This window comes from Lampetra planeri, chromosome 34 (assembly GCF_965212315.1).
Source record: "Lampetra planeri chromosome 34, kcLamPlan1.2.h2, whole genome shotgun sequence".
Lineage (NCBI taxonomy): Eukaryota > Metazoa > Chordata > Hyperoartia > Petromyzontiformes > Petromyzontidae > Lampetra > Lampetra planeri.
In genome coordinates, this window is record NC_136140.1 from 10566580 (window position 1) to 10587702 (window position 21123).

General features: G+C 49.7%; 1 protein-coding gene across 1 annotated transcript; it reads left to right on the forward strand.

Moving 5' to 3' along the window:
• CFAP100 (cilia and flagella associated protein 100) lies at positions 1-18422 on the forward strand. Its single transcript, XM_078610722.1, has 14 exons — positions 1-923; positions 2144-2247; positions 4598-4811; positions 6370-6437; positions 6743-6906; positions 7527-7607; positions 8237-8409; positions 9545-9615; positions 10948-11099; positions 12935-13070; positions 13638-13840; positions 14585-14678; positions 16558-16703; positions 18281-18422. Exons 1-13 carry the CDS (start codon positions 857-859, stop codon positions 16669-16671), a joined length of 1641 nt encoding a protein of 546 aa, XP_078466848.1. The 5' UTR covers positions 1-856; the 3' UTR covers positions 16672-16703; positions 18281-18422.
• Positions 18423-21123: the final 2701 nt, after the last annotated feature.

Consider the following 21123-nt stretch of genomic DNA (forward strand, 5'->3'; position numbering starts at 1 on the left):
CTGTGTGTGTGCAGACCAGGTTGCTCGCTCACGGCACTTGACCCAACAACCTGTGTATTCTTCAGGGGGGATCTTTGTAATGTTTCTGGTGACCAGGGGCGCAAGTGTTGTCTCATCCATTTGTAACCTGTTGGGGGAGGGGTATCTGGACAGCCACGACACCCACAGTACCTCGAGTTGAGGGTTGCCTAGCTCAAAATCGGAATAATAATTTATCCTGGAGGAATCCGATTAGTTTTTACCTGTCGTATAATAAAACTCCTGTCGTGTGTTTGTACTGTTTGTTGTTGTACCGTTCTGACCCCGTGGCCCCCACTGGGACATCTGTGAACAAGAGCTTTACAGCTCATCAGGATTCCTCCTGCGGTATATTAAACACAGATTCTGACAACACCGCCAAGTGGCTGAGCGCGATTTCAAAACGCAAAACACGTGGTGCGTGCCCCTCGTCGCTTGTCGTATTGTTTACGTGGCGACGCCGTCGCAACACCCAATCAGTTTTCGCTTTACTCCGCCAGGCGTTCACCTCGGCCAATCAGAGACCGCGTTATTAGTCGCGTTGCCTGGACAACCGCGTGTTGACGCCGCGTGACAGCGCTGCATCCATCATCATCACCAGCAGCTCCTCCATCAGCTCGTCTCTCACCACCACCACCATCACCTCGTCTCTCATCACATCCTCCATCACCTCTTCTCTCACCACCACCTCCACCTCTTCTCTCACCACCACCACCATCACCTCTTTTCTCACCACCACCACCACCATCACCCCGTCTCTCACCACCATCACATCCTCTCTCATCACATCCTCCATCACCTCGTCTCTTTTCGTCACGGCCCGTGGCCTCGTCGCCTCATGTCTTCAGGCCGCCCCTCACGTCGCTCCGCTCCGGATGAGAAGGATGGAGCGGTGCGGGTGAAAGGTAATTGACGAATACCGAACATTAGCGGCCGCACCGTGGCCATCAAGTGGTGGTACAGAAAATCATTAAAATAACTCCTTTTTGTGTTTAATTTTGTTGTCCTTCCCAGCACCACCGAGTAGCACGGTTGGCTACGTGCGGTGCGAAAGAAGTTCAACATACATAGACTCATAATCTTGGTTCTTTCGGTAAAGTCACGTAGAAGAAAAAGAATCAAATAATAAAAATAAAAACGGTTTATTATTATTTTATTATGTCCTTTCTACGTGACTTTACCGAAAGAACCAATAATATGAATCCCTGCAGTCACGAAAGCTTTAAATCGAAATACATAGACTCACACAGAGGCCCATAGACTCACACAGAGAACCATAGACTCACACAGAGCACCATAGACTCACACAGAGCACCATAGACTCACACAGAGTACCATAGACTCACACAGAGTACCATAGACTCACACAGAGACTCATAGACTCACACAGAGACCCATAGACTCACACAGAGACCCATAGACTCACACAGAGACCCATAGACTCACACAGAGAACCATAGACTCACACAGAGACACATAGACTCACACAGAGACACATAGACTCATACAGAGACCTAGACTCACACAGAGACACATAGACTCACACAGAGACACATAGACTCACACAGAGACCCATAGACTCACACAGAGACCCATAGACTCACACAGAGACCCATAAATAGATATTCTGATTCTGACCATGGCCCATGGTGATTGGCCATTGTCCCCCCGGACCTCCCCCGCCCCTCTGATCTGCCACTCGTCAAAAGTTCATTAGGTTGCAGGTCAAGGGGTGGAAATATTTTCCGGAGGTCAGCCCCGGACAGCTCCGGCTGAAATGAAGCCCTGCTTGTATACGCGTGTGCCCGCGCGTGTGTGCATATTGTGGGGAGCGGTAGCGGTTAGCGCGCTGCGCTACAAACACGGCTACCACCAGTGACGATTATTTTAATCGGTCCTGGGCATCTCCTAGGTTGACTTAGCCTCAAATGAGTACCTGGTGCGGTGTGTAAAATCATTGCCTCTGGGACAACAGACAAAGGCGATTGGGTGAGGTGGTGCTGGCCATGCGTACCATACCCCCCTTCATAGCTGCTGCTCGCTGACAGCACGTGCCCGAGCAGTCTGTTACAGGCTCTACGGAGGGGGGGGGGATCTTTGTCTCCGTGTGCGTTTGCCTACGCAGCGGGCGGCACAGGAGCGCCTCCTCCCCGAGGGAACCCGTTCCGAATCCCGGCAGACGTGGACGTCCTGCAGCTGCGGGCTCGCGAGAGGGAACGCGCGAACCAGGTGACGATGGCACCGCGTGTCTCACCCAACAGGATGGGATCGTAAATGACCTGCTCGCATTGGGATCGTAAATTGACCCCAACCGGATGGGATTGTAAATTGACCCCAACCGGATGTGATCATAAATTAATCCAACCGGATGGTATCGTTAATTGACTCAAACCGGATTGGATCGTAAAATGGCTCCAACCGGGATTGATCGTAAATTGACTCTAACTGGATTGGATCGTGAATTGACTCCAACCGGACTGGATCGTAAGTTGACCCCAACTGGATGGAATCGTAAATTGACCCCAACCTGACCCCAACTGGAGGGGATCGTAAATTGAACCCAACCAAATGTGATCGTAATCTGACCCCAACCAGGGGGGATCGTAAATTGACCCCAACCAAATGTAATTGTAAATTGACCCCAACCGGATGGGATTGTAAATTTTCCAATGGGGATGGGACCATAAATGGCCCGACCAGATGAGGTTGTAATTTACCCAACCAGATGAGGTTGTAATTTACCCAACCAGATGAGGTTATCTGACCTGACCCATCCCGACCTGACTTGACCCAACCCGTGCCAATCAAGCAGCCGTAACCATGCAAAACTAAGTGAACATAATGGACTGTATTTTCAACAACTCCACCTCTTTGCAGGTAATAACAGTGTGTTGAAAATCTGTAGTGCATACAAGTGCACTGAACTGGTTTATATCAGCCCTTTTTTTTCAAGGGAGTGATTTTTGTTTCTGCGCGTGTAAAAAGGGCTGCTGTACACCAGTAGGGGGTACAGCTGGTGCATCTGCCAGTCATCTCAGTCAATCAACCCATGGCACCACCTGGGTCTGTCCCGTGACCTGTCAGCGAGCCTTCGATACTACACTTGGCCTCAAAGTGCACCTAGCTTGGCACAGGCGCCGTGGTGACGAATGGCAGGTATTGATATTGCAGTTAAGTGCACCGGTACTGTATGTACTACAGCTTTTCAATATACTCTACTGTATTACCCACCAAGAGGTGGAGTATAACTTGCTTACGTGTTTAAATACAGTCCATTATGTTTACTTAGTTTTGCATGGTTTACATAGTCATAGATTGTTGGGGTAGTTTTACAAATTATGAAGCACAATCAATGTTTTCTAAATCGCCCTGAAAATATATGCAGGGTGTCATTGTGAAGGCGATTGAAGTTTGAGAAAATTTATTTATACAGCGAGTCGGTGTTTTAACATGTGTTGTACACACATCTGAATGCACCATCACCACCATCCCAGCATGCATGAAATATTCAGTTCATTGGAGTGTGTTTGACACCGTGATATTTTACGAGCATTTCTCCCTCATCAACAATGGTGGACACTTTATTTCTACGCTAATCAATGTCACAATTTGCTGACGTACCAACACCAAAAGTAAAAAAAAGCCAATGCGTGATCACACAAACGATTACCCACATCAGTACAGGGTCTGAATTGTTCCGTTCGAAAATCATGGAACTGCCCATTCAACCGTTTGTTATCCGTCATCAGAAACAGAGCTCACGTGAACGCCACGGCCATCGGCACCCTCATCGGCCATCACGGTCACATGTAATCAAGCCACTGCTAGATGAAGGTCTCCCACATGCTGTGGTTAGGTTCGTTCAATGACTCGTCATGCCTCACGCATTATCTTTGCTCCTGTTTCGTCCTGCGCCATCTGCCCGTGACTCTATCGTCACCGGACATCTCGCCTCGCGATACATTCTACCCCGCGTCTTTAACCCTGTGCACGTCTCTATTCTTAGACCTGTCCTTAAATCTCCCCCTAACTCTAAACCTGTTTAGTTTTGTTTCCAAATTTCAACTTTTCCATAACCTTAACCGCGTGCCTAAAGCTAACCCTTCCTCTAACCATAACTGTGAATAACCAGCATCATGTATTACTGCATGATAGACTCCTGGTGCCGTTTTGGTCAAAGGGGTTGTTGGTCAGCATGGATTTGTGGAGCTGGAGGTTGGTGGGGTGTTTGGTAAATCTAACCTATCTCTAACCCTGTCTCTAACCTTGTTTTTAACCCGGACCCTCTCCGTAATTCGAACCCTGTCTCTAACCATAACTTTGTCTCTGTCCCTAACTCTATCTCTAAACCGACCTCCGCTCCTAACCCAATCTCTCCCCCTAACTCTGCCCCTAACCCTGTCTCTAGCCCTAAACCTTGTCCCCAATTCTATCTCTAAACCTAACCCTGCCCCTAACCCGATCTCTAAAAACCTCAACCTGCCCATAAGCCTCTCCGTAAATCTAACCCTGCCCCTTAACCCCCGTCTCTAAACACAACCCTGCTCCGATCCCGGCTGTGTGAACTCATGGCGTGCAGGAACGCGAGAACGCCCGCGGGCTACGCGTGCAGGACAAGAGCACATTCGCGAGCCGCGTGCGCGCAAACCAAGCCCGGAGCCGGCATGGGGACCCCCTTCACGACGCGGGGGAGGAGGAGGGGGACGATGCTGAGCAGGGGTCCAAGCTGCAGAAGAGGCCCGGAGCTTCCAGCCTTGGCAAGGACCCCGCGTGGACCCTGGCGCTCACGAGGGGTGCGTGACGATCCGTGAATATGTTTTATGCCCGTGAAATTATTCATTTCACCTTTCCCCAATTGTATGAATCGTCACAATTGATGGATCGCTACTGGTTTTTAGGTTTGTTTGTAGACAGTATTAACTTTTTGGCGAATGGTATCGCCTCTAGTGGTAGTAGTTGTGATGTGAACGCACTATGTACTCTACCTCTGTATGTATGAATGTTGAACTTGTTTCGCACCACATGTAGCCAACCGTGCTAATTGGAAGTGCGGGGGAAGAACAACAAACTAAACACCAAAAGCATTTCTAAAGAAATGAGTTTTTAATCGAGATTAACAAAATATTGCTTTCCACTTATGATAACCATAGCTGGGAAGTTATTGCATAACTTTGGATGATATAAAAGTTATGTGCCCGGACTTGTTCTCGAATTTTTCATCTCAGAGCTGGAATTATGCCAAATTAAGTGAGATTTCAAGTTTGACATGATGGGGTTTTTGTGTGTGTGCTGTCATTGTTGTCCCAGTTGAGATTGTGAACTCGCTACACTTTACAACCCAGTTTAGTCAGGGAAGATTGGAACCCGGCTTTGAATGCAGGATCTCAGCAGTGTTGGCAGGGCGCCGCGGTGGCGAGATCTTAACTACCTCGCCGGGTATACAGGAGGTTGTGGGTTCGATCCCGACCCTGACACCTGCATATTTGGAGTTTGCATGTTCTCTCCGTGGTCGCGTGGATTTTTCTCCGCGTCCTCCGGTTTTTCCCTCCACATTTAGAAACATGCGTTAGTATTTGGCTGATATATATTTCCATGTGACAAGGTCGCTTCTGAAAAAGAGCTATATAGCCCAGTGGGCCTTACCTGGTAAAAAAATATAATAAACTAGTTCTACCTTGCTCTCTCTCATCCTCCCTTGGTCACCCTGTCAAGGAAATTCCCTTCTCTGTAGATAGTTTTGAATGCCTGACCACTTTCTCATATTTCCCTCATTCTTTAGGCATTACTCGTTATTCAATATCATTCTTTTTGTTACATTTTTGGGCTGCCTGTTTGACGTGCGTGTCAATGTAAGGTCATTCTTACCTCGCCCTTGTCATGTTGAGCCCCCTGTCTTTTTTTTCTCTTGTGTCAAGTCACGCCTCGTGTGTTTTGACAACATGCAGTGTGACCTGGGGACAGCAAGGTCAAACTCTGTGTGTCGCAGCAACCTCCCATGTTATATCTGGCAGCATGTGTGTATGTGGGTAGAGGTGGCGAAGGGGTTAGTGCACTGCACTACGGACCCAGCAAACTGAGTTCACATCCCAGCCGTGGGTGTCATCAGTCGGCGAGCGATATTCGAACCAGTCTTGGGTCTCCTCTAGATCGACCCAGCCTTAAATGAGCACATGGTGCAGTGAGTGAACATCAGCATTGGGGGGACTAAGGCAGCCAGGCGTGGTGCTAGTTAGTACTTACGGCACTTGCCCCATCAGTCTATTAAAGGTTATATGGGGATCTTTGTGTTGTACGTTAACTCTGTGAGTTGGGATTGTGTTGTGACTGGTGTAATCGTGTGTGTTCGTACAGACCGCCAGGTGGAGAAAGAGGGGCTCTCTGAATTTGTCTCCCGCAAGCGAGAGATGTTCCTTGTGCAGGTAACGGGGTTCAAGGGCCAACATGCCGCTGCTGACTTCTCGCTCACACACACAAACGAGACTGTCTCGCTCCGGCCCGTTTTCTGGTACTATTCCGATTATTCCTGAACCCAACAAGATGTACGTATGTGCACACATGCATTGAAATCCTATGCAAAAGAGCTTTATAGCTCATCGGATTCCTCCAGTAAAAATAGAGATTCTGAAAATACACGATTCAATGTCTGTACCCTGAATGCGAAAATCTCTTTTAATTGATAAATCCCGCTGAATCGTCCTGCGCATGCTGTGTGTGCCGTGCACAGTATGGCCTGAGCGTGAAGCGCGAGGAGATGCGCGCCCTGGAGCAGCAGGGAGCGCGCGAGGAGCGAGCGCTTGAGCAAGCGGAGCGCTTTCTGGAGGACGACGCGGCCATGTTCGATGAGTTCCTTAAGCAGAACGATCGCAGCGCCGTGGAGGCCATCAGGGTGTGAGCGTTCGCACAGCATCGGCACTGCACTTGCGCAGCACCCGGTACTGCACCGGTACCGCATCGGCACCGCACCAGTACCGTACTGGCACCGTACTGGTACCGCACTGGAACTGCACCGGCACCGTACTGACGCAGCACCGGCATCGTGCTGATACCACACCGGCACTGACTGGCACCATACTGGTACCGTACCGGCGCAGCATTGGCGCAGGACCGGCGCAGGCCCGACAACGCACCGGCACCACACCATTTCCATGGTAATACTACAGCAGCATAGCAATGCAAATCAAGACACAATCACCACACCATTACTACAACATCATCACACCATTGCCACAGTAGTATCACACCATTATCACACCAACGCTGCACCAGTACCACACCATCAGCACACAATTACCACACCAGCACTGCACCATTATTTCACTAGTACCACACTGCGCAAGAACCATCATTGCACAATCTCCACACCAGTGCCTTACCAATACCACATTTCCACCACGTTACTTGCTAGACTCACCTGCAGCATTGCCCAGCGTGACTCAACAAGTCCCACGTCGGGGTGGCTGATGTGCCGCGTGGTTTGTGTGCGTGCTCGTTGGCGCGCCGTGCCCCAGAGCGGAGATGGAGATGAAGGCGCGGATGGAGCAGGTGGCTGAGATTAAGAAGCTGACGGCCCAGATCGTGTCCGCCAAGAGGTGAGGCCTGTGTTCCGCTCTGCAGGCCGCTTGGCAGCGACATCGTATTCGGCCAGGGGTGGGCAACGTATGGCTCTGTGGGCTCGTTTCCCATGGCCCACGGCTTCATTTAACACGGCCCGCACCATTATTTCATATGGCTCTGTGGCTTCATTTCACACAGCCCACAACTTCGTTTTTGTTACGTGGCCCATGGTCTCTTGAGTCTTACCAAGAGCTTAATGTCAGCCGGGTGTCTCCGTGTCAGTGAAATCGGAAAATATTTCCGCACATGGCACACTACATCAAGTATACCTCTCGTCATGGCTGGCTGCTCATCACGTGCGACCTACTCCAACCAACCAGCGGCATCAAAATTACTCGGTGAGAATATTAGGCCAGTACCTATCACTTCGAGACTATCACTTAGATATGGCCTGCAATGATATTAATCCATCACTGCCAGCATCAGAGCCACACAAATTGGGTACTGGAGGGGAATATTTCCAAATTGCCAGCACTGTTTCTATTTTGAACGAACTCGGTCACTTATATCACTGCAGGTGCCTCTTTGCAGAGAGCGATGTCTGAGGTGTGTATGCTCCTGTGCGGGCGCGTGGCTGATTCGCGCTTCGTGTTGCATTGTTCAGTGAGATCGCACGGCAGGAGGATCTGCTGCAGGAGTACCGATTGTATAAGCGCTTCCTGGAGGGGCTGGCGCCACCGGAGTGGCACCAGCGGCGGCGCGAGCGCAAGCGGGCGGCACGAGCGATCACAGCACCCGGGGAGGGAGCAGTGGAAACGGAGGGAACCTCCCCATGCAGTGAGACACAGCAAATAGGACGGCCGCCCATCCTGAGCTCTCACGCTATGCCCCCCTGTTCTGTGACCTGCACGTGTGTGCCTCTCACTATTTCAACATTCGTGTTCGCAGGAAAGCCCAGCGGAGTCTGAAGATTGTTCTGCTGGAGGGTTGTGTTACATTGTAATGTTTTGCCAATTTAGTTTTTTAAGAGAGTTGGGATTCACGTGGGAGGAAATCGGAGTTCCAGTTTAAAATCCAGAATGTTTGTGAGGATAATGCTGAAGAGTTTGCACAGACGATAACAACAGCCCTAATTTCAATTATATAGCATCTAAATACAACCGCATCTCAATATGTTTACAAGTGTGATCATGACATGAAGGTAAAAAGGATTGGGGTGTGGTCAGGCCAGGGAAACCTGTGAAAGAAGAGAGCAACACCACAGGACAGTCCGTACGTCCGATTAGCACGATTGGCTACGTACGGTGTAAAAGAAGTTCAACATACATACAGCCAAGGCTGAAACAACTGTGGCCCAGCATCAACAACACCCAACAATCCCCACGGAAAGCCAGGGCAGCACCAACGAGTCCTAAGGCATCCTCAGGGAGGTGGGGTCCGGGGTGATTCACCAATCATTCTCAGGGACAGCCAAGGTAGCACTGACACATTCCATTCCAGGGCAGCCCTGGCGACAAACCAAGAAAGGAGGCATTGGGAGCAAGAACGCAGAGGAATGGTCAGACAAGGTTCAGGAGGAAGTGTGTGTCAGTTCAGTCAAGCTATGGGGAGCAATGAAAACAAATTAGGTGGTGGAAAAGCCCGTAAAACAAAGAGGCAGAGGGGATACTTGGGGAAGGTTTGTGTCGGACAGCAGCAACATCAACACCAATATACAGCCACGTCCACCCAAGTGGAGGTCAGGAGAGAGGCACAGCTCTCAGGCGGCCAACCTACCCGCCACCACCAGACGGGGGTTCACAAACCCAACTTCTGTCGTGCCAACTCCTGGCCACCTGCTCTAAATCGCAGTGGTGATGGTGCACCACTATGGCCAATTCAACATTTACCATTGTGGGTGCACTACAATGATGTGTGTGTATGATCGCTGGTGATTGCATCACGGGGGTGATTGTGCGTGCAATTCCTGCAGAGCCAGAGAACAGCAAAGGAGACGGAGGCAGCTCCAACGCCTCCCAGGACAACTCTGACGACAGTGAGGGGGTGAGTGAGGCGTCTGCATCCCTTGCTAAGTCAATGGTCAGTTCACCACTTACACTGGTCATTTCACTCAGTCGTTCACTGAACAGATCACTGAATAGATATCCGACAAGTTAAATAGTTCGTTTATTTATTAGTCCACTAAACAGATCACCGACTAGTTCACTGCAGGTTAAAGGTACCGAGTGTTCCGGTTTGGCCAGAACAGTCCTGGTTTTAAAAAGTATTTTCCTGAAATGTTCTGGCCTCATGCTCGACTCATGATACAGGCAAACGCTGGAGCTACCTGAGTGGTGGATGGCGCTACCTGAGCAGTGAATGGGGCTACCGGAGTAGTGGGCAGGTTTACCTCTGGAGTGGGTCGGGCTCTCTGAGCAGTGGGTGGGGCTACTTGAGTTAGTGGGAAGGGCTACCCAGGTAGTGGGCGGTGCTACCTGAGTAGTAGGCGGGGCTACCTGGCAAGTGGGCAGGGCTACCTGACGAGTGAGTGGGGCTACATGTGCAGTGGGCGGGGCTATCAGAGGAGTGGGCAGGGCCTATGAGCGAATCAGAAACAGCCAATCCCCTCATTGTGTGGAAGAGGCTAGTGATTGGGTGTTGCTATGTAAAAGTGCGTAGGGCTGTCATCTCCCCATATGCCCCAGTTTAGCCGCCCCTGAATGAACGTGCCATTGTTTCACTTCCATACTAATCATGGATGCTGGTATGGTGTAATAGTGAGCAATTTACTTTTCTAGAGGTTACCGGTTCACTCTTGTGGTGCAGCAGTTGAAAACACCCCACACCTCTGTCCTCCCACCATTATAAATGGCTACACCACAGGTATTGTGTGGTTGAAGAGTAGGCCAAATACCCTTTAGAAGGGGCTATCTAAATTTCCCTCTAGTGGAGGCCCTGCCACCAGCAGTGGCATGAGTAGGCAATTTCAGGGCTGCTCATTTACCTTTATCGTCCAATTTAGTCTTGGAGAATCGTCATGAGCTGGATTGCTCCTCCGCTGGCCGGGCCATTCTGCGGCCTGGCGAGATGTTAACTCCCTTGCCTGGTATACAGGAGGTTGTGGGTTCGATCCCGACCCTGACACCTGCTGTATATTTGGAGATTGCATGTTCTGCCCGTGGTCGTGTGGATTTTTCTCCAGGTCCTCCGGCTTTTCCCTCCACATTTAGAAGCGTGTTTAAAGCATTTGGCTGCTAGAAATGTCCACGTGATAAGCCACTTCATTGAGCTATCATTAGTGGCCAGGTCGCTTTATGAAAAATAACTAAATAGCTCAGTGGGGCCTTACCTGGTGGTAAAAAATATATCTAAATGTGGATGCCGTTGCTCACCCAGGAGTTTGAGCTGCCGCTCAGCAGCCCCCAGGAGCTGCTGGACCTGTTCACGGAGTTGGAGGAGCAGAACCTCTCCCTGATCCAGAACTCCCAGGACATGGAGCAGTCCCTGGAGGAGGCACGCCAGAACATCGCCAGCACGAACCAGCGGCTGTGAGTTCAGATGCTTGCATACAGCACCGAGTACTCGTTTAAGGCTGAGTTGACCCAGGGGAGGTCCAGGACAGGATCGCATAACACATGCCACTCATGTTCTGCATCATGGTCGAGAATGAGAAGGTGGCCACTCGGATAGGAGCTGAATTCACGCAAGAAAATATGCAAACTTCTGCACAAAGCACCGACAAATATCCCCCATATAGCTTACATAGACTGCTGGGACAAGTTAAATTAGTTTGCACCTACTGAGGCTGGAACGATGCACAAGTAAGTGGTGTGGCCATTGTTTACACTTCACCAGGTACTTGTTTCAGGCTGAGTTGACCTTGAAAGGCCCAAGACCTGTTCAAATATTGACGAGGTTTGATATTCTTTGGGTCTTTCGGTGAAGTCACATAGATAGGTTAAAAGAAAATAACAAAAAACTACGACGTTTCGATCGCAACACAAGCGGTCATCATCAGGAAAAGGGGGTTAGCTTCTAAAGGTAAACTGTTTATAAAGGTTTGAAATGGGTGTAACCCAAATGTCAGCAGCTAATGTGGTTGGCAGCAACCACGACCGTGGTTGGTTTTCCACCAATCAAAGGGCTGCCAGGGGAAAATTAGCATGTTAATGTAAAATCGGTGAGCAGCCTCCATGGCGCGCGCGCTGAGGTGGCTATGTTCATGTGAGAGATTAACATGTTAATGTGAGAGATTAACATGTTAATGGGAGATTGCAGAGCAACAACCTCTAAGGTGGCGCGCGAAGTAGCTGTGTTAGTGTGAACCTGTTAATGAACAACTAACATCGGAAAGTGCTAGGATCGGAACATCATAGCCATACACTTTGGTTCTTTTGTCACGTAGGTATAAAATAAAATAAATCACGACGTTTCGGACGCAACACAAGCGTCCGTCATCAGGTGGGAAAGCATGGTCTGCTGCTGAGGCAGACTGTTTTAAAAGGTTTGAAATGGGTGTAGCTCAAGGGTTATAAAGAAGTGGCCGGGGCTAGTGATGTTAATGTGATAAACTGGTTGATAATGTCCTTCCAATGATTGCTCAATTTGTACCCATCTTCTCGGTTGGAATTGTGTCTGTGTCTTGTTTTATAGATGGCTTCATGAACGAATCTTTGTTGATAGCCAGTGGGTTTGCAAAGTACCTTCATCTTAGAGAAATCAATTTCATGTGAGCCCACCGCATTAAAACAATGATCAGCCACGGCCGTGGTATTGGTCCTACCGTGTTTCAGATCTGCCTTATGTTCACGAACACGGTCCGAGACATGTCGCTTAGTTTCCCCAATGTAACTACTGCCGCAGACACAGCTTAGTTTGTAGATGCCGAGGTATTGCATGTCAGGGATCACATCCTTCACATCCCAAGTTCGATTCCCGCTCACGACCAACACCAGTGCAACCACACACCACCATAGAACCACACACCACAAAATACAATCCCACACCACTACATACAACCACACAACACTACAATCATCCAACACCACGTACAACTACACACCACTACGTATGATCACACAGTACTGTGAACCAGTCCTGGGTCTCTCCTAGGCTGACTCAGCCTCAAATGAGTACCTGATGCTATGTGGAAATCATCACCACTTGTAAGACAAATGCGGCCAGGCATGGTGTTGGCGACCCACCCCCTCGTGTGCCGTGTCGGGCTTTTATGTATGTAGAACTTCTTTCGCCCTGTACGTAGCCAACCATGATAATCGGAGGTGCGACCTTCATAGGTGCTCGCTAACAGCGCTTGCCCCAACAGTCTGTTAAGGCTATACGGGGGATGTTTGTCTTTGTGTGGTCACGCTCGACGTTACAGGAATAAAGAGACAGAGACCCTCGATGTCCAAGTGCAGGAGCTGCGTGCCGCCATCGCTCACGAGGAGGAGAGGGCGTCCGACCTGGAGCTCCAGGCCAACGTGTTCTCCCTCGGCGAGCTCCGCCAGGAAGAACAGGTGGGCAGCCCCGACCGCTGGCCCAAGCCCTCGCTCACCCTCACCACGCATCCTACCCCACCCAACTCACTCTCCTCGCACCTCCACCATCGCAAACTACTCCCGTGGCTCTGTGTGTTGGTCGCCATGTCTCCTAGTATCTGTGTGTCCCTGTCTCCGTGTACATGTTCCTTTTTTCGAAGTGTTTTGGTGTCTGTGTTCTTGTGTCGAAGCTTCCTGGGGTCTGTGTGTCCTGGTCTCCATGTGTCCTGGTGTCAAAGTGTCTTGGTCTTTATATGTTTGTGTGTCGAAGTGACCAGGTCTCTGTATGTTCTTGTGTCTAAGTGTCCCGACCTATTTGTTTCCTGACCGCTGTGCGTCTTTGGTGTCTAAGCATCCTGGTCTCCATGCATCCGAGTGTTTAAGCGTCCTGGTTTCCGTGTGTCACGGTGTCTAGGTTCCCACGTCTCCTTGCTTCCTTCTCTTTATGGTGTCCTCGTGTCCGTACGTGCTGCCCTCCGTCCGCGCGCCCCGCTATCCACGCATTGTCGTCCTCTCTGCTCGCGCCCTCCGCTTCGACCGCCGCAGGAGCAAATGCTGGAGGCACTCAGCGCCAAGGTGTGCGCCGTGTACCGGGCATGTGTGGGCACCAGCGAGGGGAATCTGGGAACACTGCAGATGCTCACGAGTGTGGAGAACCGCCTCGAGGAGCTGCTGGTGGAGCTGGAGGGGATGCCCCCGGAGCGGGTGCACAGTGCCGAGCGCGCCAAGCACAAGGAGCGACGCTTGCGGTGAGACTCTACTCCTACTGTTACTATTTTACCAGGTAAGGCCCCACTGAGCTATGTAGGTCGTTTTTAGGAGCGACCTGGCCACAAATGATAGCTTAACGAGATGGCTCATCATGCAGAAATTTACCGCAGCTAAATACTCTAAACGCACGTTTCTAAGTATTGAAGGAAAAACCGGAGAGCCGGAGAAAAATCCAGACGATCACGGGGAGAACATGCAAACTCCAAATATACAGCAGGCGTCAGGGTGGAGATCGAACCCATGACCTCCTGCATACCAGGCGAGGTAGTTAACATCCCCCACCGCGGTGCCCTTCCTCTCTTCCTCCTCCTCCTCGTATTCTCCTTTCCCTTCCGGCTGCCGATGCATGCTACGTACGTAGCACCCGGCCATCTGATTATTAATGTAATCGCTCATGTTCTCAATAATCGGTTCAATTACGTTATTTGTGATCGTGTACGACAGTGTGATCATATGGAGTGGTGTGTGGTTGTACATGGTGTTATGTGATTGTAATGTTAGGTGGTTGTATCTGGTAATGTGGAGTTGGTGCATCTACTAGTCATCTCAGTCAGTCAACCCATAGCACCTGTGTCTGTCCCGTGACCTCCTTTCAGTGAGCATTCAATACTTAACGTAGCCTCAAAGTTCACCTGGCCTGGCACAAGTGCCGAGGTGACGTCATCGCTACTTAGTGGTGAATGGTGGCTGTTGTTGTTGGTGGTGGTGGTATGTGGTTGCAGTATGCGGGAGGAGAAGGCCCGGCAGCAGAAGCAGCACCAGGAGGAGCGATTGCGCCGGGCGTTGGAACGAGCGCAGGCTGAGATCACACATCGGGTACCGCGCTGACACCGAAGACACACACCACACTCACCGCATACACACCACACACATGCCGCACTCACACCGCACTCACAACGCACACATATCGCACTCACACCACACAGACACATCACACTCACCAGACTCACACCGCATACACACCACACACATGCCGCACTCACACCACACTCACACCGCACACATATCGCACTCACACCACACAGACACATCACACTCACCAGACTCACACCGCATACACACCACACACATGCCGCACTCACACCGCACTCACACCACACAGACACATCACACTCAGCAGACTCACACCGCATACACACCACACACTCATGCCGCACTCATACTGCACACACCGCACTCACAGCACACACACATTGCACTCACCGCACTCACACCAGATACCATGCGGACATATCACACACACACCACACTCACCGCATACACATCACATACAAATCGCCACTCACACCACACACACACTGCCGCACACACTGAACTACCACATACACACGCTCACAAACTCCAGTATCATACTGTAGGGGTGTCAGGGGAAGGATTCCCACCAATAGGAGGGTTATTACCACGCGTACACACACCCCGCTTGAACACGTGCACACAAACGGTTACACTCGTCTACGAGAGAAATGGATTCTTGGTCACCGGACACCTGCAGCACGTTGGTGATAAAACTTGATGAATAGAACAAAAATGTAAAACATCTCCCCACCCCTAACCTCGTTGCATCATTGTAGGCTGCCTATGCTACATATGTACACAATCGCACAAGTTGTTCCGGTAACTACTGTGGCTGCCAATGTATGGCAGTACGATAATGCATCGTACGATATAAGAACCACAATAACACATTGTCCATTTTGCTACGTATCGTCGTCATTTTTTGACAACCACCTACCCATCAACCAAGACCTCCACAATGTTCCTCGCTGCTGACTCAAGTCCCGATCCCCCATCTGAGATCACACTGTCACCATCCTAAAATCCGTAAAAACCCTTGCGAACAGAGTGGCACAAAGCGGACATCCAGAATAAACACCTCATTCGAGAACCAAACATCGCACACCTCCTGGCTTTGACATTGCTCCTCCTTGATAGACACCGGTGGTGTAACCATCAACCGCATCAGAACATCACCACCAGGCCGACGCACACAGCTTCTTCATGGGTGGAAATTTAAAGACAAGCCATAGTCATGCTATTGTGGCCGTGCAACATAGAGTAAACTACTGGAGTCTGCGCTCCTTCCACGGAGGAGATGGAATTGCAAAACTACACAAACTCTCTCTGCTGAAGCCATCTCATGATTCGTAGACCTCAACATTGGCATTTAATTCCTGAACCCATTGCCATCATGCACACGCACAGTTCAGAATATCGTCATATCGTTGTCCATTCATTTCTCATTTCCTGATAAAATATTTAGGAATCAGCGATGATTAAAGTTCACAATATTAAAGTTCTAATAATATAATTATTGCACTACACTTTTAAACTCCTTTTTTTTTTTTTTCTTATACGAATATCTGATGGGATGGCGATGTTGTGACATTATCGCGTTCTGACAGCACGTGTGCATTATAAGCATGATATCGATTTAAAAGTTTCAATGATTAGGGTTATGGTGAGTGAGCTGAGGTCAAATTACTTTTAATCACTTTTTATTTCCATTCAAATTCCATCACAGGACAAAAAAAAAGCAGACGATAACATTGTGATATACAATTACAAAGCTGAGGGAAACAGGGCATCGCGGTGACCATCACAATGTGAAACTCGATAGCGCGCGTTATCTGTCATGTCAAAACGATATCGCGGGAACGCCGGCGATCGGCGACCCCGCGTGCGTTGGCGTTCACAGACGGGGCGCCGGCTGGTGTTCCGCTCGGAGCCTCCCGTGCGCCGCACCCACAAGGAGCGCGGTCAGGAGAGCAGCGAGAGGGAGCAGGAGGAGGCCCTCTATTTCTTCAGCTGAAGATTCACGACGACACGTCAGCTCGCGTGCAGGTGCTGGGCGGACTCTCACGTCGCGCGATCGCGAGAGGTTTGAAGGAGGCCTTCATCCAGCATCGGATTGACCGCTACTGGTGATGATAATGAATCTTCTAGCCTGGTGCAGTCGTGCGACCGCCCTACACAACGCCGCCTGTGTGCCACATGTGGTTGGCTGTGTGTCATCAGCCCCATAGTGGGAGGGTGGGGAGTTGTAAAGGGCTGAAACCCTCCCCCTGGTGAAGCATCGGGCCCCCCTCCTGAATTAATATCGTCATCATCATTCCATTCCTTTGTATTGAAGTGTCCCAATGCGACCTCGTGTGTTTTGTTCTCATTCAGAAGTTATTCGCTACATACATGGACTCCACTTATACATATTAATGACTTAGTTTAACACGTAGACTTTCACGACCAATATCATCCATAATAGAGGTTTGTTTGGGTTAGATCGCGTAAATATATAAATTTGTCGTTAAAACCCGCCACCACCCGACACAGCAAACTAGTAAGGGTTGTCACGCAAACAGAACGTGCCAATTCGTCACTAGTACAGCACACCGGTGTGGTGGAGAGCAAAGCCACAACATTTACAATCTGAGTACGACGTTTCGCCAGTAATTACTGGTGACGTAATCTTTTTTTAATCTCTGCAAGGAACTACTGGTGACGTAACTATTGGCGAAACGTCGTACTCAGATTGTAAATGTTGTGGCTTTTGTCTCCAACACACCAGTGTGCTGTACTAGTGACAAATTGGCACGTTCTGTTTGCGTGACAACCCTTACTAGTTGGCTGTGTCGGGTGGTGGCGGGTTTTAACGACACATTTATATATTTACGTGATATAACCCAAAAACCTCTAATTATGGATGTTTACGACTTTTTAGGGGCTTATCATTTGCATGAACTTATAGCAATATCGGAGTTAATATGAGTTGCATAACTCTGCCTGAAGTACTTGTGAATTCAAACACGTTGCGTTTGATTCCTTGCAGAGATAAAAAAAAGATTATCATCGTCAAGTCAAAATATGTTCATAACCACTTAAAATGTGCCTGTGTGCATCTGCTTCACCGCCATGCATAAGTATACAACTCACCCATAGATGTGTGCCGGAATACGACTGCATAGTTTTACGCGGTTGTGCTGTCAAGCTATCGCGTTGGACTGCTTGTTGTTGGGTATGATGTCCGACGTTTCGTTGCACGTGCCAGGAACTTTTGAATCCATGCAGATCCAACAGCAGAGGGCAAGCGACTGCATACATAACACCTTAGCCCTCAATTCATTTTCTGAAGGTCTCAGCACGTGGTCTGAAACATAGAACTTCAAGATAGAACCCGAAAAACACATCAAAGAGCTGCCGTGTTTGAAATAGTTTGCACTCTGCTGGTACATCGCCCTTACAAACGACAGCAAATTTCACGATAGAATTAGAGATGATTTCACGATACAACCCGAGTAGAATGCACGGCTAGACACAAGCAAAAATGTTGTTGCTCTGTCCGTTCAGCGTTTTCACATTTGTCAAAAGTGTGTTTAACGTTGACTGTGCAGCCCTCCAACCTCGCCCCCCCCCCGTTTTTACAGGGCTGCTGCTGCTGTGTGTGTCCATCAACCCACGTGTGCTTGCTTACTCATGCAAAGCTGCCTGCGTGCCCTATAAGGCGGCGGTGTTGACTGTGTACTGGTAGCGAGAAAAATAAAAAAAGCGTCTCTATCGACACCACCATTTGACATCTTGAATGTTGCTTTTGAAAGGAAAAGTGATGATGTGTGCCAAGTCCTCATCATCACCATCCACTCTGGGTTTCTACACGGGTGGAAGGTGGGGGGCGGGGCCAAGAGGAAGGTTACATCATGGCTTGAAGCAGCCCTCACGCGAGAGAATACCCGTCGAAATTTCCCAAACCATTTTGGCGATGCGGATTTGAGATTAATCTCACGCTGGCAGAAGTCGGTCATTATCCTGGATCTGGACGTATTGGCGGTACTACACCAGTGCAGCGAAACACACCGGTCCTCATAAAACCGTCTACAAACCAAATTTGAGCTGACGTTCGTCTTCCGACTGCTTCGACATCGCGAGAACTGATTTTGACTCGCACCACCCCGCAAGAATTTCTGACCGGGGTTGCGAATCGCGGGTAAATAACTAAATAATGCGTTAATTTGCCTTTTCTTTGTTATACCGCATACCGCCGGATATGCAAAACAATACACGGTTCACGTGCACGAGGAAGAGCAAGGATGACATGGATAGATAACATCAAAGCATGGACGAGGCTCACGCTGGAACAGGCAATGAGGAGGAGGAGCAGAAGACAGAAGTCAGTGGCGAAGGATTGCCCACGGTGCGGATAACCCTCGGATCGAGGTGGGCTGAACGCAAGACTACTACCGATGTACTGCCAATACGTTCATTTAAGCAGAAGATTAAATCAATCCGAGACACATGAAACAATGCCTCTGTTGACAAGACCATTAAGCAGACAATACGCTGCCACATAAATAACAAAAGTTGTGTTTTTCTTACATACCATTAGCCACACGACCCTCGGGGAGCGTGTACTTTTAGCAGCGTTGTTTCGACACAAGCGAATTCCGGACTGGTTTTGACATTGGGCGTCTCAACAGCCGTCAGGCTTGCTTGCAAGGGCCACTTCGAAGAGAAATTCACGTGAATCGAGATAAGGATGCCAGAAATTAAACATAGTTGAGCCTGGGTAGTGCTTGGATGGGCGACTAGCGTGTACAAACAGGTTGTCACAGGGTTTGCGGGGCTATGTGGTGGGTAATGTTCGCGCGCTGCTCTTCGTAACCCGGTGACCCGAGTTCGATTCCCGCTCACGGCCAACACCGATGACGATAATCTGAACCGGTCCTGGGCCTCCCCTAGGTCGACTCAGCCTCAAATGAGTACCCGACGCGGTGTGTAAACATCGCCACTGGGGAGACAAAGGCGGTCGGGCGTGGCGCTGGCCATCCACCCCCTCGTGTACCGTTCCGGACTTCATAGGTGCTAGCTAACAGCACTTGCCCCTACAGTCTGTTAAGGCTATACGGGGGATCTTTTTGTGCGTGGAAAGTGGTAGTTTAGCGGTTAGCGTGCTAAACCTGACGATTATCCGAACCGGTCCTAGGCCTCCCCTAGGTCGACTCAGCTTCAAATGAGTACCTAATTCGGTATGTAAACATCGCCACCGGGGCGACAATGCTAGCCGGGCATGGTGTTGGCCACCCACCCCCTCATGTTTCGTGCCGGCCTTCATAGGTGCTCGCGAACAGCACTTGCCCCGAAAGTCTGCTAAGGCTATACGGGGGATCTTTGTCTAAGGGCTACATCGTGGGCAGCAGAGGAGACTAGCAGCAACGTGCATCGTTTTTTTTTACTGTACTGTACTCATTTTCTTCAAAATCTACTCACCCCCACCCCACATCTCCAACCGGCGCTGCTCAACGTGTGGTCAAATACCACTCACTGATTAGCACCTCCGATTAGCACGGTTGCCTGCATACGTTCCGAAGGAAGATCAACACACACACATCACTGCCTGCGCGAAACGGGGAGGTCTTCACCAATCAGTGGGTGAGCAGAGCTATGTAGGGTACACATGTCGAGTGTCAATTGTGAACGTCTCACAGCCCCTGCAGCTGCTGCTGCAGCGCTGGACCGGCAGCTGCTCACAGTGGTGCGGGTCTCGTGCAAGGCTCCGCTCCACGAATTGTCTTTACTCACAGACTTTCTACGAGAAGAACAGCAGTAAACTAATCACCACCCTCCAAGATTATTATTATATTTACCATGGCGGGCGGGGGGGGTCACCAAGTAGCGACGTTAACCACCTATTTCTGCCACGAAAACTCATTTCTACCCCCCCCTCACCCCTCTTTTATCCAAAAGTGGTCTCATCCTTCCCAGCGTGACACTTAAACTTTTCTGTGCCTCATTTTCTTAGGGGTTTTTTTCTCAGTTTATTGGGTTTCCCTCTTGGGTTATTCGGGGCTTATCTCAGTTCATTGGGGGTTCTCTCTCAGGTCTTACAGATGCGAACCCTTCGTGGGTTGACGTGCACGCCAAAGGGCTTTAAATTATAATTGATTTGGATTTGAAGCTTTCGTGGCTGCAGGAATCCATACTCTTTGGTTCTTTCGGTAAAGTCACGTGGGTAGAAATTAATAGATCACGACGTTTCGATCGCAACACAAGCGACTATCGTTAGGTGAGACAATCACAGCAGGGAAACTGCTGAAAGCTTTTTCAGCAGAATTTTGTTTGTAAACTCGAATGTGCTGTGAACCACTGCACCGGCACTCGTGACATGTAATGGGCAAGGGATCGAAGCAGCTTTTAAAGCGCTTACCGAATGGCAGGTGTGTGTTTAAGCTGGGATCATCAAATGAGGTGACACCCATTTTCTGGTGCAGCGTTT